This window comes from Antechinus flavipes, chromosome 3 (genome assembly GCF_016432865.1).
Source record: "Antechinus flavipes isolate AdamAnt ecotype Samford, QLD, Australia chromosome 3, AdamAnt_v2, whole genome shotgun sequence".
NCBI classification, from domain to species: Eukaryota; Metazoa; Chordata; class Mammalia; order Dasyuromorphia; family Dasyuridae; genus Antechinus; species Antechinus flavipes.
Genome location: NC_067400.1, coordinates 607,619,229 through 607,636,633, shown reverse-complemented (window position 1 = coordinate 607,636,633; position 17,405 = coordinate 607,619,229). Strand labels below are relative to the sequence as shown.

Sequence of the window (17,405 nt, the reverse complement as noted above, 5' to 3'; positions counted from 1 at the left end):
AATGGCTGAACAAGTTGTGATATATGGTTGTGATGAAATATAATTGTGCTATGATGAAGAGCATGACTTCAGAGAAACCTGAAAATATTTGTATAAAATGATGCAAAATAAAGTGAGCAGAAACAAAAGAATAATTTACACACTAACAATATTACTACAAAAATAAACAACTTTGGTCATTGTGTTGATCACAGTTATGAAATATTTCAATCACAATTCCAAAGGACTCAAAGGATTCATCTAATGAGAATTGGACACAAACTGAAGCAAGTTTTCGTCTCTCTCTTTTTTTTTTTTTTTTTTAAGATACGGCTAATACAGAAATGTTTTGCATGACTATAACTATAAAAGGATTTAGTTTTCTGACAATCTAGTGGGGAAGAAAGAAAATTTCAAACTGAAAAAAAATTTAATTAAAAAAAAAGAAAGTTTTCAACATAATCTCAAGATGGCCAGACTGATATTTCTTCCCTATTGACTATATAGGGAAATCAATTGATACGAGAGAGATTTTTTTATCAAACCTGAGAAACAATGATATCTCCTGTGACTACAGCAGTGGGCAGAGTTTTCAAAGCATTATGCCCAGGGATGTGCTGTCAGGAGAGGAGATATAATGATAGGAGGTTGAGAAATGATAAAGGTCACTTGAGACTTGAGGAAACGACAAAGACTCCACCGAAGGAGAGTCAGCCCAAGCACTCCTATAGGGGCTCCCTTTTCCCTGCTATTCTGAATATTTATTCCCTCCAATATGGCTGTCTGAAACAGACAGCCTCTGGCATGCCCAAACCCTGCACCCTCCAGACCCTCCCCAAGGCCAAGGACAACAGCGACATATCATTTCTTTCTAAGCTCGACTAACTCCAAAAGCTGTCATACTACAGCTAACTTTTGGAGACGGATGAGGAAAGTGCCTTAAAAATAGGGAGGCTGAGAGCATTTCAAAATACCTAAACATTCCACTTCCAAGTGGGGGACCCCCCCACAGCACAAGCCTGAAGAGAGGAGCGCTCGATTCCTAAAGTCCTCTGCTGTTCAACAAGACTATCCAGAGCCGGCACAGTTATGGGCCCCCTCCCTACTGGAAGCTCAGGGAGGTGACCACAGGAGGAGCCTCGGACGCCCTGCAGGGCCGCCCCCGCCTCCCCTGGCACCCAGGACTCACAGTGCCACTCCGGTTTCTCTGCATGGGATACAGCTCCGGGGATGTGCTCATCAGACCAGAACTCCCAGCGTAATTCTCTCCCCAGCTGTACTGGTTGGGATCTGGAACACAAAGGAAGGTGCTAAGTCCCTCAATGTAAGGGCTCTGAGAACAGGCTCCCCCCATTCAGGGGGCACTGACCAGCAGAAAGACTCTCTGCTCTCTCAAACTAGGACCCGTGGGAGTTTCTACAAGCCCCAAGGAGTCCGGGCCGCCAGCTCAGAAGAGATGGGGCTGGGGCGCAGCCATTTCTAAATCATGTCTGACTTGCCACCCCCACTTGAGGTTTTCTTGGCAGAGATCTGGAATGGTTTGTTGCTTCTTTCTCCAGCTTTCTGTACAGATGAGGAAACTGAGGCAGACAGGTTGGGGTGACTTCTCCAGAGCCACCCAGCTAGGAAGCGCCTTCCTGACTCTAGTGTTCTACCTACTTCACCAGCCACCTGTCGCTGGCCCTGTTGGAGCGAATGCCAAAGGAGCCGGGTTTCTTTAGAACAAGGTTAAATGTGAGAAAAGTTATTCTTGTTGAAAAAATAAATGAGCCCCGAGAAAACTTCCTGTTGCATTTAAATCAGGAAACTTACAGGGAGGACATTACAGAGGTTGGTCGTCAGCCTTATCTTTAAGCTCTGAAAACAATGGCTCTTTCAGTTTCTGGGAAAATAAGATACCCCACAGTGAAACTAAGTTCTCTCTATATTTTGTAGGTAGGACACACTGCTGGTTTCATTTAAAATGTACTCCTTGGTTAAGAAGCAGTTTATAATTTTAGGGGGAAAAAAATCAGACAGAATCAGGATGAAAGGTAACTGAGGACTCAAGACTGGCAAAAAGGAAAAGAGGCAGCTAACAGAAGAAGCAGACAGAAAAAATGTCTGTCATTCTTTTTTCCTTGGCTCATGGTTTCCTTTTCAAGAAAGGGCAGACAGAGACACAAAGCCCTCAGCAATCCTGGCAAAGCCAAACAGGAACGTGTTAGACAAATTCTAATCCTGGTCCCTCTGGAATAATCACATTCAAAGGTTTGTTTTTCCCCTCCTCTGGAGGAAGATATTGTTGGCACAGGCAAACAACAAGATGGCCAAGTTCTACCCACTGCACTTAACTCAAAGAGTAGAGACAGGAAAAGGAGGAGGTTTGGCTTTCTAAAAACTCAGCCAAACCATGACCATTAGCAGCCCAGCCATTCCTTATCGGCGGCCTTTTCGGCCCCAGCCCACAGCCCAGGACATGATGCTCCCGGGGCGTCACGGACACACACCATCCCACTGTAATCACCAGCATTCCCAAATACCGTATTAGGGGAAAAAACAAGCAGCCCCCTACTCACTGTCTTGTTCTGCTCCTTTCAGGAATGCCCCAATGGCGCCCAGGTAGCCTTCGTGCCTCAGGAACAGAGCCTGCACCTCTCCCTGCCACGAGATGAAACATTGCATTGGGACGGTCCCTGACGGCCGGCCGGCCTGGGCACTCTGTGCTCCCCAGGCGGTTTAGAGTCACTACAATACCCGCGGGTCCCTCGCCTCACACAGTCCGTAATGTGCGCCTGGAAAGTTGTGCAGAACAGACTCTCGTCAGCCAAAGGGAGTCTGAACTGCAACGCGGGGTTTGCTAGCTACAGAAATTCCAAGGTGCATCTTTTTTCCAGGCAAAGGATCCATTTGTAAAACAAAATCACCAACTTCCCTACGTTTCCAATTTGGGAGCTAGACTGGCTTAGGCCAGCCAAAACACGGGGCTTACACAAGGATAGCAACTGCCGATGCCATCTCCCAGAAAGGGCACACTAATGAGGCCATCATCCACAAGACCCAAGGCCCCGCTCCTTCTCACCGATGGCTTCTCAAGTACACTAGGGCCTTTTTGTCCTTCTCCCAGAGGATTCATTCAAGGAGCAGTAAAGCAGAAAGAAGGGGACTGCCGGCTAACTCCCCAGCTTCAAGGCCCCTTGAGGCTTCCCCAAACCCACTCTGTTCAATCACGGAGGGCTAAGAGCGCCAGGTGAATAATTTGATGGCCCCAAACTAGCAGCTAATTCAAAGAGGGATCCTCCGGAAACCCTCAGTCTCTCTACTGCTCCATCTATTTGGAAATACTCAACTCCCTGAGCAGTAATTCTGGATTCAAGGAAGGAAACGGGGACAGGGGTAAAGGACGAATCCCCAAATCCGGCATGGTAACAGATCACAAAGAAGGTTAAGTCTTCATTACCTTAGAGAAGAAGTTAATACTGTAAGTGATTGTGCGCATGGTGACCGGATGGCCCCGAATGAAGAAGCCCCCAAAATAAACTCTGTCCAGGTTGTGGAGTTTGGCGTAGAGACAAGCCAGCTGCCCGATGTCATTGCTAATCATGTGCAGCAAGCTCTTGGACATATCTTCTTTGGAAAACTCTACGAGAGAGTACAAAGACCTTGGCACAAAGGATCCCTGTGGGGATTCTGTCCTCAGATGAAGGGAGGTGTGGTCCTGCTCTAGGAGAGGCTATAGCCCTGGTGGTCACCACTGATCGTCCAGGGTTTGCAAAGCCTTCTATGGGCACCCTATCTCCCTTGTAATTCTGCGATGCAGCGGCTCCTGGTGTCCCCCAAGGTTCAGAAAGGTGCAATGATTTGTCCAGGACCACCTAGCTAGCACCCAGCTCGCTCAGCCTACTTCCCCACATGCTTCTCACCGGGCCACCTTCCCCCAAGACAGCACCAGCAGATGGGGGAACTACAATTCTGACCACAAATGCCTCAGACCCAAACTCTCACAATGAAAAAGGCCCTCAATTTAAGGAAGGAAAAAGTTACGTGGCTGCACTCTAATGGGTTTCTATTTCCACCATGTAACCAAAGTAGAAATGCGGCAAGCAAACTAATTTTTTTTTAATAAATCAGAACGCTCAGTAAAGAGCAGATGGGAAGGAAATTGCATCTGCACATAATTCCCAGCTAACAACCTCATGAGTCATCACTCCATTTGCTTTAATCAGTACAGACTCTGCCTCTGGTTTCTGGAAGACGGGCGCATCCAATGGCAGTACCTTTATCTGCTGTGGCAGACTTTCCAAAGCTGCTGGCGATGAGGTTGCCACTGAGCCCCAGGGTCTGGTAGGCCCCACCATAAATATCCCGCACCAACATATCCACATTCGTGTGCTGGCCCTTGGAGGCAAGATGCAGCAGCTCGTCAAATTTCTAGAAGAACAACAACAGGAGATCAAGAGCTTACCTAGATTTGGGAGATCAAGGACAGGCCCCACAAGTAGGTCTCATGTTTCAGGATGCTCACGTTAGTCTGAACTACCTTTAACATTGCTCAAGAACGCATGCCCTAGTGCCCTGCCCAGAAAAGAACTGTGGGCTCATAGGCGCTGACAAATGATAGCGGTCCCAGCCACAGGCCGAGAAGGGTCACAAGCCTCACATAAGCTGCAGAAGTCTTACTTCTAGCACCCCTTCCTTCGAGAAAGGCCCCAAGGGCCTCGTCTTGGCTTACCTTTGTCTTGGTGAGCAGGGCACCAAGCCCCCAGAAGGTGCCGCCTCCAATCGAGCTCCCGCCAATCCATTCAAATTTGTCCTCCGTCTCCACCTAGCAGTCAAAACCAGGAGAGTCTGGTGAGCACCGACTGGACCCAGAGCAGGGGGCCTGCCTCTAAAAGGGCCAGGGGCTAGCCGGCAGCAGCTTCAAGGAGCTCCTCTACTGGCTGCTTTGCTTTAGGAGGAAAAGACAGACGGCTAAAGAAGGGATTGAGTCCCTTACTCTCTATTGGGTACCCCCAACTCCTTGAGCAAGACAAGCCATTGAGCCAGTACAAGGCCACAGCATCATGGAGAACTGAGGGCTCGGCTTCCCTCTATACTTCCAAGCTGAAACAGCCTTTTCCACACAGCAACTCATGGGAGCTCCACCAGCCTGGAGGGCGAGGGGTGCCAGTATGGCTGAGGCAGCAGAAGGGCATTATCTGCTCCAGGTCACAGAGAGGATGCCCTCCACTGAAGGGCCTTGGAGCAGCCCTGAGCCGCGAGTCGTCCTCTCCCTAATGAACCAGGGGTTGGGTTGGCAGCCTCCACTCACCTTCACTATGGAAACTCCAGAGCCAATGTTGACAAGGAGGTACGGGAAAATGTTAGGGTGGTTAGTCTGAAACCGGAATTCAGGATCTGCATCCTTCTGGTACATGAATGCTTCATGCGGGATATTCTTTAGCACAAAATTACACCCTTTTATCAGGCAAGTCATCACATCTTCCTTATCAACTCTGAAAAGGAAATCAAGCACTATTTCAAGAGGTTAGTTCTTAACTGTGTATGTGTGTGTGAGACAGACAGACACAGGCACAGAGACAGACAGACAGACACAGGCACAGAGACAGACAGACAGACACAGGCACAGAGACAGACAGACACACACACACACACACACACACACACACACACACACACACACACACAAGGAAGGAGGGAGAGAGAGACAGAAGGAAGACAGATTGGTGGCTGTCTGGGTAGATAGTTAATTTGCTAGAGATAACACAGAGAAATAAATGACATAGAAAGAAAGAGGTAGATGGATGAGTGGATAGCAGATACATACAAATAGTAAATAGAGAAAAATAAATAATAGACAGACAGAATATAAAAGCCGTTCTAAATCCTGCTGAACACTGATCCAGTGGACCTGACCCCTTTTAAGAGGGACACACTGAGGTGATAACAAGAATCTAAATTTCTAATACAATTATCTATTATCTATTAATTATCTAATTTGATCCTAAAAGAATTTACATTTCGAAGAACATGGCTCTGTGGCTTAAATCTATGTCCTTGCTTTTCCATGACGTGGTACCATGAAGACCGGTGACTTTCCAATGGAATAACTGGCTCAGTCATGGATAGTACATATGATTCTAACCTCAGAGATTGACATTTCTAGGGAAATTGAGGTCCGTATACAGTAGAATCCATTTCTCTCTTGTTTGCAAGTAGAACTACTCTTTCAGATCTGCCCCACATCCCTCAGCTAGATCCCCAACTGGCCAGACCAACATGTCCAGATCCTAACCACTCACCCAGCCATGTTAAACGGCAGATGCCAAATACATTAACTAAGGCACGTAATTTCAAATGCAAATAGCCCATTGACTACTTCCCCATTTCAATGGCTCTTCAAATTCCTGCTGTGGGCATTCCCAGCCATAAAGCAAATTGCAGCTTACTCCTCCCCTACTGTCCTGTGTAATCATTATCCATGACTCTCTTTGGATTTCCATAGGGGAACTACCCAAAATTCTGGAGAAAGCCTTTCCCTAGCTCTTCTTCATGTTTAGCAGATACCAACGCAGAACATGGGCTGCCTCTGTTACTCCTCATTCTTGCTACAGAAAAGAATGATTCCAGGACAAGCTCTGTCTGAGCATCCAGAACCTACCAAACTACGGATACAGAGGCTCATCGTCACCATCCTAAATCACTAGGTGAGGACTGTTTTGGCTGTAGTAATTCTCCACTCTGTAAGAGCCCTTTCCGTAATCAGAGAGACGATGGTCAAGTGGGAGAAGCTCGAGTCACCATTGCCCAAAGATGTCCCCATCAGGCCATGAGCACAAGCCTTCCCATGATGCTCAGTCCTTCCCTTACTCTACAGGTCACACACACTGTTTTATCATCCTGCACCTGTCACAGACCCCTGGTGGGTGAGCTCAGGTGACCAAGGGGCCTCTGCACTTACAGCCAATTTGCTTCCCAGGCTCCTCTGGCACCATCAGGGTCCCAGGGCAGCTCTGGAAGCAGTGCCAAGAGACAGCTCCCAGAGATGTCCTGAAGGTGACAGCAGACCCTGATCATTGGCTTCCAGGTCTCCCGCTGAGCTTACCACTAGGCTTACAGGGACATTCCTTCCCTTTACATTTTAAGTACAATCTCTAAATTCTGTCCCAATAAGAACAAGCTCCTGGAATCCAGTTTCTGCCTCCCTCCAGCCCCCCACTTACTTCAGCCGCAGCTTCTGCTCGATGAGGTCTTTGAATTTATAAGCGCCGCCTCCTGTGGCCTGGATCACTTTTGTTTCTGTGTTGACGAGGTGGTCTTTGATGAAGTCCAGGCAGGCTTCAATGTAGGTGTTCTCAAACTTGATGAAATGCAGTCGTGCACTGATCTCTTCCTGCACCGAGATTTCATAGGGAGTCTCGTGCTCCTGTTCAGCATCCTGCAGAAAACACGAGAGTATTTCAGCAATAGGCAGAAGGCTTGTGGGCAGCCCTTCAGGCCCTGGAAAGCACGACCCAAACAGCATCTCCTCTGTAAAATGGGGACAATGACCACAAGTACCTCCCGGGCGAGCTGTGTGAATCAAGTCAGCAAGCACACGGGAAGCGCTTCATAAATCTTATAGACATGTCAATGCCAGCTGCTATTATCATGATGATTGTCTCATCAGTCTCTCTCAACAAGCTGGAGAATAGGGCTCTGCTCACTATTACTATCATCATTCCCATTTTACAGATGAAGAACCTGCAGCACAGATAAGTGACTGGATCAGTCACATAGCTAGTAAGCTTCTGAGGCAGGATTTGAACTCGGACCTTCCTGTCTCCATATCATACAAGAGGATCTTAGGGATTCATTTCTTTCACATTTTCTTTTGCTCTGCTAAGCTGTTATAGAGGCAGGACTTTTCAATCTACTTCAGGCCTAAGGTAGGAAGTAGGAAGAGCTCATGCCTAAAGGCAACCAGGCCAAGGAGCATTCAGTCTAAAGAGGAAGGCTGAAAAGGAGAGCAAGGGAGCGGGTCCTGCCTGAACCCATTGGCCCCATAGTCCAAGACGGGGCTAAGCTGGGATGCAGGACAGGGGAAAGAGGAGGAAAAAAGGAAGCCAGTGCTCGGCAGGGGATGCTGCTGGCCCCAGGATGGGCTGCAGCTCGGCAGGATTTCCCCGCTCCATTTCCAGGCTCCAGACACTGGAAAAGGCTGCTCTCCACCCCTCTTCCACCGACTCAATACCCCTTCTGTCAAGCCTTTGCTGACTCTGAGCCCCTTGGGGTACCCGCTCTCATTTGTGGCAGATGCCTTGCTTCTCATCCCTCCCGCGGAAGCCCAAGGAAAGAGACCCATGAATTGTGGTTGGGGGGCATTTTGCAGGGGCTACAAGGGACACTGTGATGGGACAGCCCAACTTCAAGTCTTTACCTTTCCTGAGTGGTCAAAAGATCTCACTTTGGCTACTTTGTGCTGTACAGTTGAATAATAAGCCAATTTGGTTAATGATCCACCTGTGGGTAAAAAGATCAAAAACAATTCAGAACCAGGGCAGGGAAGCATTTATTTCTCAGCTACTCTCAATTTCTTCTTACTTTATTAACAAAGTATTCTGTGGCAAATTAAAAACATGTAGACAAAGGGATAAGCATATGTGAATATATTTTCCCCTTTCACTCTTCCTGCAGGATGGCGGTAGCAAGGGATGCACGCACTCACCAAGGACAAGATGCAGGCTCTGGGTGCTCAGAAAGGAGGGGATGAGGTGTCCAGCCCATTCCCATCTATGATTCGAGAACATGTCCCATCTCACTTAGCTTAGATGACAGAGGCTATCACTCCACTTCAGAGTTAAAGACTGACACCGCCCCCGAGTGAAGGAAAACTGGGTCTCCGTTCTCAGGCCCTGTGACATCACTGCCAATGTTTTCACTGAAAAGCTTTATAATTGACAACTTTCCTCAGTGAACTGGCTGCCAATGGAACCAATGTCCCAATACACACAGCTGAAGAAATGAGGTTTTTAATGATTTCAAAAGAACTGCTCACCCAAATGAAGCTTTAATATCATCTTTCAAGGGAAGAATGGAAGCTCCATGAGGATATCCCCAGCCCCAGCCCAAAGCACACAGAACCTAATAAATCCAAAGCAAGAGCTTCATAAAAGATTTGAGGATGAGTTAACTGACCAGGAATAACCAAAAGCAATCAAATGGTTGGTTTCAAAGTCCCAATTCCCTACCCTGACAAAAATAAGTTACTTCCTTTAAAAATCCTACTGCCTAGCAAATTTTGGCAGCTAATCTTGAGCTGCAAACTAGGAAGAAGGAGAATCTTCCTGAAATAAACAATGTGGAGATCAAATCAGATTATCTGAGGAGTCACCTGCTTTCAAGGGCAGATAGTCAATGGCTTCTACTTTGACACAAAACAAAGAGGAAGAGGAAGGGAGGGAGGGAGAAAGGGAAGAGAGAGAAGAAGGGGAAAAAGAGGGAGGGGAAGAGGAAGGGAAAGAAGAAGGGAAAAGGAAGGGGAAAAGGAAGGGAAGAGGAAAGGAAAAAGGAGGGAAAGAGGAAGGGGAAAAGGAAGGGAAGAGGAAAGGAAAAAGGAGGGGAAGAAGAAGGGAAAAAGAGGGAGGGGAAGAGGAAGGAAAAAGAGGGAGGGGAAGAGGAAGGGAAAAAGAGGGAGGGGAAGAGGAAGGGAAAAAGAGGGAGGGGAAGAGGAAGGGGAAAAGAGGGAGGGGAAGAGGAAGGGGAAAAGAAGGAGGGGAAGAGGAAGGGAAAAAGAGGGAGGGGAAGAGGAAGGGGAAAAAGAGGGAGGGGAAGAGGAAGGGGAAAAAGAGGAGGAAAGAAGAAGGGAAAAAGAGGGAGGGAAAGAAGAAGGGAAAAAGACGAAGGGAAGAGGAGAGCATGTGTGTAAGGATGAGTTGGTTCAGGAAGAAACTTTTAGCTTCAGGAATGACGGCAAACAAAATGAAAGAAATCCCTTCCACATTATCCCCAAATGAGGTATTATTGTGACCTAGTGGAAGCTGGGAATGAAGAATTTTACTAGATGAGTTTAATGATTCCTCCCAGCTATGATTCTATGGACTAAAATCAGAACATTCCAAAATGACTTGTAGGGAAGCTGGTTTTTGCCCAGGACATGGAAGGAAAGAATGGAACAAACTCTCCAAAGGAGGAAGGGCTGGATCAGCTTGTAGAAGTCCAGAAGTGGTTGTTGCCCCTTCCCAGCCTATCAGCTGGGGCATCTGTCCTTACATCAAGCTAGGATGCCCTGTAATTCCAGCTTACTGCTCCGAGTTCAGATCACGGGGGCCAAGTAAAGTGAATCATCTCCCTCAAAAACATTTCAGTGATCATGGTGACACTGGCAAGCATCACAAGTTATTTTAAAACTTTTTGTTTTGCAAATGATTGAATACTTTACTAGAACACATTATAATTTGACACCAAATGACCTAGGATACATAAGTACATTCAGAAAGCTTGCATGCTTAGAATACTAATTTAGTCTCAAACATGCACTAACACATGGCCCCCAAACTAAAATATTTTCCTTTATAATTTGCCCCTTTTCTTCCTTCTCTCTCTCTCTCTCTCTCTCTCTCTCTCTCTCTCTCACTCACTCACACACAAACCCCTTCATCTCAAGTGTCTTGTAATGAGACAGAGATGGTCCTTGCATCTCCCCTCTTCCTCAAATGATGTCAAACTATGGTCATTCAAAGAGCTCCTAAAAATTGTTATTTCATCCATTTCCTAGGCAGTACTACCTGTGCTCTTTAAAACAGGTAAGAGACCAGGAGGAGCACAGGAGTTAGATTCCACCACTGGCTCCTCCAGCTGAGACCCGGGTCACAGCCCAGGCTGGTTCCAACACTCGCTGCTCCCAGAAGCCACATCCAGAAAGTCTGCACCCTCAAGTGACAAGTAAACCAGAACATTGGAGAAGTGGATGAATTAGGGGATCCTTCTTATAACAAAGAGCTCTGGGCTGCTGAGCCCAAAGACACCTTCCCTATAAATGCACAGCCCCAGTCCAAGGGGCACATAGCAGAGCCCTGAAAACACCCAGGGCTATCGCGCCTGCTCCTCAGCTGGGGGCGGGGAGCAGGCCCTCTCCCTGAGCCCGAGCTGGGGAGTCTCTCAGAGGCTGTCCCCCGGGACAAAGGTCTTTCCTACAACCCACCAAAAAGCTGAGCCTCGCCCAGCAGCTGCCCTGCCTCATTGAGGCCTCCAGGGTCTGCCACACTTGTGGACAGCTGTTCATCCCAAAGCCCTCTGGGGCCTCCTCCCCCTTCCAGAGGGGCCCCAGCCCAATCTCCCCTTCTGGGCTTCAGCCTGCCCCCCACCCTGGTCACCTAGGACACAGACACACGGCCGGCCACTGTCACTTAGAGAAGATTTCCCATCATTCAGAACATTATCACAGGTACCAGTGACCACAGAGGGAGATCAAGGCATGAGCATTCATTGAGCTTCTCCTAAGTGCCTTTGGCCAAGTGCTTGACTCTCACACCACCTGGGAGGCCTCATTACTGCCCCCTTTGACAGGTAAGGGGGTGAGGCGGACAAGGTCACCTCTGCACCCTGGTGCACCAGCTGCCTGTCTCTGAAGCGCCCTGGGACACAAGGGACCTCGCAATATCACGGCTCCGATGACTCTGGTGCATACAAAGGGAAAGCATGTTTCGTACCAAAAAGTTCTTAGTGAATAAAAAACGCACAGGGTACTCCAAATGGGACCTGCGTGGTTCTGACCCACATGCACCTGGTGGAGGACTTAGCCCAGCACCGTGGACCAGAGTAGGGATAACGGCTATCCCTGCATATGAAGACCTGTTTGGATACAGAGGAAGGGGAGTGTTTGCTATTAAATGGACAGCCGGGGCTGCTCTAGGCCTGGAAAGAGAAATCCCCTTTGCCTCCATCTGTCTCCTGCCAGTTTTGTCCGGGTACACTGCCCGCTGCCTCTCGCACACCAGACACAGGATTCAGAAAAGCCGTGAGGCAGGCCGCCCATCAGAGCCCCTCGGTTTCCAATCCTCTGCCTTCCTTTTGGGCCAGGTCAGTGCCGAGATAAACACACTGTCCCGGCTCATCTTTGGCTCTTTGATTCAACACGGCTGGCCTCGGTCTGAGAAAATGAGAAAGCTTTGCCGAGAACATCCGATGCGCTAACTCGGGTTTTCTGACCCCATCATAAAGGCTGGTGCAGGGAAAGGGTGGAAACCAGTGGGGATGGAGAATGACCATGCCGGTGCGCCAATCTGCTGGGCTGGCCCCTGGCTCTGAGCTCTTACTCACGTGGGGGCTTCTGAAGGAATGAAACAAACTCCATCACTTGTTCCTGGCAATAAGCTCAAGAACATTACACGTAAGGAGAAGGGAGACTTTTTTTTAAAAAGAGGGATTAAAAACCAGAACTAAAAATATCCCCTTACTGCTTTGAAAACCGTGCTTCAACTTTGACATTCAGGGAAAGCCCTAATTCCAACTGGTGGCTTCTCAGCTACTCCATCAATCACTCGAATGAGCTGAATTTGAGACCTCTGGCTTCCAAAGGCAGATTTCAGATCTGCTTCTTGAAAGGGTCAGTGAGTCAATGAGCATTTATTAAGCACCCACTGTGTGCCAGGGATACCAAGAATGGCAAAAGAACTCCCTGCCCTTGAGGAAGGGGCTTCCATTTGTACTTCAGGATTTTAGACTGCCTTAGGATGACTGCAGGGAGTGAAAAGACTGCCAGGCTGGGACTCAGAACCCCTGGGTTGGAGACTCTGCTCTCACGGGTTCCTCAGGTGACTGTGGGCGGCCCTTTAGCAATCCCACTTTTGTTTTCTCATCTGGAAAGGGGAATAATTAGACTTTCACTTGGTTATTGTGAAAAGGTACTTTGTCCTCCGTGCAGCACACAAGCTAGTATTAATTATTAGCGTTCCCTATTTATTCAAAACAAAAGACCAGAGATTGGGAGCTGGAAGGGAATAATCTAGGGATTCAGAACCCCAGCTGTCCAGTTGTTCAGCTTGGCAGAACCAACTAGCGCAGCCATAGACGGATATGCCCTTTCTAGATGGTTTTATAACCTTGCATGATTTTTATTATTAGTATTAGTAACTTGGATTTATTAGCACATCATGAGGCTCTCAGAAGGTGAAGGGGTCAGCAAATGTGTCTCCCCCAAACAACAATAAAATGAACATCTGTCTTTTTTTGTAAAGGGAGGGAAAGACTATGGGTGGGGAACACTGAATATCCTTTCAGCCACTGCTGATGTGTTAGTTTTGCTGAACTGCCTCTCCTCCCTCCTTATCTTTGCTACATCGATGTTTACTGTTTGCAGGGAGATGGCTCCCGGGATTCTAAAGAGGGACAGATTCGGAAATGAAAGTGATTTAAAAAAAAAAAAAAAGGCATCCCTAACATCTGAAACACTTTTTACATTTCTCATTTTACAGGTGAGGAAATCAGGGCCAAGAGAGAGGAACAAACTTGCCCGAGATAATCTTCCTCCTTGGCAGCAGTACGGAGCCAGTGAAGAATAGGAATTCTATTTCTGCAAACTCCACAAGCCTAATTTTAAAGCCACTGGTTCTCTCTGACCTTCCCCTCACCAAAGTGCTACAAATGCCCAAGTGACTAAGGAGAGAGACTCCTCCAGGGAAGAAATGGTCTCAGGAGAACCTTTCTTCCTGCCGAGCTTTGTGCACAAGTACAAACACCTGCTGCTGAAATGCTCCTCGGCGAACTGCATTTTCCCACTTGCTCACTGCCCAGCTTTTCTTCTCAAACGCCGAGTCAGATTGCACCCCACCACCATTACCGCCCCCCCCCCCAAGTCAGGAAAACCAAGAGGGAAAAAACCAGCAAATCTAGGATGAAGCAAAGAACAACTTCCTATTCTCACCAACTTCTAAGAACATACTTGCTGTCCACCCAAAGAAGGCCTGCCCAGCCATCCAGGCCCAGAGCCCTTGGAAATCCAGCTTCACTTCCTACCACGCTGCTGAAACGGGGTCCAAACCACCCCCGGTCTGCCCAAATGCAGCAGCCTCATGGGAGTGATTCAGGGCAAGCCCTTCACTAGCACCATGGGAAAGTTCTCAGCAAGAGAACGGGGTCAGGGGCGGGCAAGAGATGGCAGGGAGGCCCAGGCCCCTCCGGAACCAGCCATGCTGCAGCAGAGCCCACCTTAATAACCTGAGCCCTCCTCCTACCTTTCTGGACAGGTCATCTCTTCCGCATTCTCCACTCCATGGGCAAGTTGCTCAAGGTTCAGTTAGGCAGCCTTTGCTAGTTTCTCCAGCTTCAGCCCTGGACACTTCCAGAGTGTCCTGCTCTAGCCCTAATCACCAACTTCCTGTAGAAGAAAGCTCCTTGGGCTAACCCTTGGTAGCTTCACAGTGGTTCTGTTAATTATTAGCACAGGACTCGGGAGCCCCAGTCTTCTGGATCCCCATCTGGCCTCAGACTCTAGTACAAAACCCCTCTGTTGCCTCAGTTTCCTCATCTGTAAAATGGGGGCAAAAACAGCCCCTTCCTCCCAAGGTTGTTTATAAGGCTCAAGTAAGTTAATATTTGTAAAGAGCTTTGGAAAACCTTCAATTACTATGTAAATCTCAAGTTCTGCTTTTTCTTTAACTTTTCAACTCTGGCAGTTAAGGAGATATGTTCAAAAATAACTCACCTGTAACAATACTTAAAACCAAGGGGCCTAGAAGAAATGCCTGTCGCCTTTCCTCCAAGTTTTTCAAAGGCAAAAGGAGGCTGGGGCCCGTGGTTTGAAGCCCATCTCTTTATGCCAAAGACTTACTCCGGAATCAGACGTGCTAGGTGCTCCCTGACCCAGAGTTTCACCCTCAGTCCCTCTCCTGCTCCCGGCTGGCTGGGAGCACCTCGGAAGTCTCCTTCAGCTCCCAAGCCGGTGGTCCTAAATCCCCGAGCATATGACAAGGCGCCGAGGAGCTCATGACTCCCCAGAAGCGGCGAGCGCCCCGGATCTCCCTGCCACAAACACCAATGGTCTGGCCCCTCGGCTGGACGGGGCGTTTATGGGGCATGACACCGGACATCGACGACGTGAGCAAGCTGATGGCCCCTTGTTGCTCAGGCTCTGCCCCCAATGCCGCCTCTAGTCCCACTCTGGGCAGGCCCTCCTTTTTGCCGACCTCCTAGGGAGGCCCTCCAAGAGCTCGGGCGCCGCCCCTCCCAGGGAGGCCCAGGTGCTGGAAGGGAGCTGGGGCTGCTCCCGGCCGGGCTCCTGCGCTCAGGAGGCTTGTTGTTGGTAAAGCAAACTCAGACTGGAACCGGTGCCAGTCCCGGCTGCTCTCTAACTGTTACAAGGCTATGGAAAAGGAAGCGGCCCCGGCCCCAGGACTTCCTGGCACGGGCCGGAGCCCAGGAAGAGTCCGGGCCCCGGGGGCTCCTGAAGGGATTCCCAGAACCCTCCCCGCTCCCCTGTTTTCTGACCGGGACAAGTGTGCCCCCGGAGAGAGGCCGGGCACACACGCCAAAGCAAGAAAGCGTCGCCCCTTCTCCCTGCTCCTCAAGCTGGGCCTCCCCTCCTGGCAGCCCCCACTTTCCCCTCCCCCACTTCTTCCAGCTGTTCACAATTTCACTGGGGAAAAACCAGGAAACCAAACAGACCAAACAAACAGGAGCCAGCCCTGGCACATGGCAGGCCCTTCCTCGACTCCTGGGGCCTCGGGGGAGTCCCGAGCCCCAGCCCAGGGAGGGAGGGCTGAGCCGCTGGAAGGGCCCACCACTTTTGGGGTGCTGCAGCCACCGGGCAGACTCACAGCTGGGAGGTCTCAGCCAAGGCCAGGGGCCTAACGGGGCTGGCCACGGTCACTGGGGCAGCACTGGCCCAGCGGGTCCTGGGGGATGAGGGAGGCCAGGGGCTCCATGGGGGTGGGGGGCCAGCCCCCCGGGATGGGATGGAGAACAAAGAAGGGCAACGGGAGGCCCCGAGACCCGCCCCCCCCCCCCCGCGGTTCCCCGAGGCCCCCCTAAAGCCCTGGCTTCCGCCAGGATCCGCCCGGCCCCCCCTCCCCACCCCATCTCGGAGTTTCCCCCTCAAACGCCACCTTCTCCAGAAGCCCTGCCGGGAAGTCAGCGCTCGCCCCCAAAGCTGGCCCGTCACCGGCCCTTAAGAAATGCCTAGTGACCCACTGACCGGGGCGGGGGAATGGAGGGAAAGCAGCGACCAGCTGCCGAGGGAGCTAAGAGAGAATTGGAAATAAAGTGATAGAGGAAAAGATGAAGGAGGGAAGAAGAAGGGGGTGGAGGGCTGGAAGGAACGAAGGGTTAGCACTGGGTGGACATCCAGGCCGGGCGCTGGGGAAGGGGGAGGGATGAAGGACCCGCTGGGGGAAGGGGAGTGCGAAGGGCTAGTGGGGTCCTCGGGGTTCTGGAGGGAATGGTGGTTGGTCTGGGGGCTGTGGGTGTTTATGAGAGGACCCAGCGCTGTGAGCGGGTGAAAGACCCTGGGAGGAGGGGCAGTTTGACGGACTTGGGGGGGTCGGAGGGGGACCCTACTGAATTCCAGCTGACTGTTGTTTACCTCTTCCCTCCCCCTCCCCACCCGACTCGGACCCCCCCCCCCCTCCCGCGGGGACCCACACGACCGGCCAGGACGGGCCGGGCCTGGCCTGGCCCCGCTGCCTCTCGGGTCTTGTAGTCTCCCCGCCGGTCTCCGGCCCCGAGGGCGCGGGATCGAGGACTCCATTTCCCGCCGTGCCTCGTTCTCCTGGCCCGCAGCTGGGGCTGCTGGGGTCGGTAGTCCCGTGGCGCACCCGCTGCCGGTCCGGAGGCCGCCGGAGAAACTACAGTCCCCGTGAGGCCCTGCGGTTGCTCCCACGGAGTTCCCCCGCCCTGCCTCTCCTCCTCCCCCCGCCCTTCGTCCGTCCCCCACCTCCCCCTAGTTCACCGGTACCGGGGACGGACAGCCCCGGCCTCGTCCACCCCGCCCCGCTCTCGGGCCCCTCGGCCCCCCGCTACCTATGTCTATGGCGAAGCGCTTGGCGTTCTCCAAGTTGCGGAAGATCTCGTCCGGCGGGAGGGTGATGCTCTTGTCCAGGCTGTCCCCGCTGCTGCCGCTGCTGCTCGCTCCACACTCCGCCATTTTGAATCTGCCTGGCCAGCCTCATCAGCCATGCAGATATATGCGCATGTATTTGAATGTTAATAGACCCCACCCCCTCGTCGAATAGTTTATGCTAATGAGGTCCTGCTGGACAGGTTGCCTCCGGATTCTTTCTAAAACCCTGAGATTACTTCGTCTGGCTCTGGTCAGCCCTGGGAAGAGGATTTAGGGAGACATCAAAGTCATAGACTGAGAGCTGTGGAAGGACCCTCAAAGGGGCACGCGACATTAAGCCCTTGAATTTTACAAAGGGAGAAAACCCTGAGATTACTTCGTCTGGCTCTGGTCAGCCCTGGGAAGAGGATTT

At 50.5% G+C, this 17,405-nt stretch overlaps 1 protein-coding gene across 1 annotated transcript in view; it reads right to left on the bottom strand.

Moving 5' to 3' along the window:
• PANK4 (pantothenate kinase 4 (inactive)) overlaps positions 1 to 17,095 on the bottom strand; it is a 36,477-nt gene extending 19,382 nt beyond the window's left edge. Inside the window, exons 1-9 of the mRNA XM_051988767.1 lie at positions 16,954 to 17,095; positions 8,378 to 8,460; positions 7,182 to 7,396; positions 5,270 to 5,453; positions 4,691 to 4,783; positions 4,236 to 4,389; positions 3,419 to 3,600; positions 2,538 to 2,619; positions 1,169 to 1,269 (exon numbers count right to left, since the gene is read on the bottom strand). Coding sequence (XP_051844727.1) covers positions 1,169 to 1,269; positions 2,538 to 2,619; positions 3,419 to 3,600; positions 4,236 to 4,389; positions 4,691 to 4,783; positions 5,270 to 5,453; positions 7,182 to 7,396; positions 8,378 to 8,460; positions 16,954 to 17,077 — 1,218 coding nt within the window. The 5' untranslated portion in view covers positions 17,078 to 17,095. The remainder of the gene's footprint in view (positions 1 to 1,168; positions 1,270 to 2,537; positions 2,620 to 3,418; positions 3,601 to 4,235; positions 4,390 to 4,690; positions 4,784 to 5,269; positions 5,454 to 7,181; positions 7,397 to 8,377; positions 8,461 to 16,953) is intronic.
• Between the last annotated feature and the right edge of the window lie 310 nt (positions 17,096 to 17,405).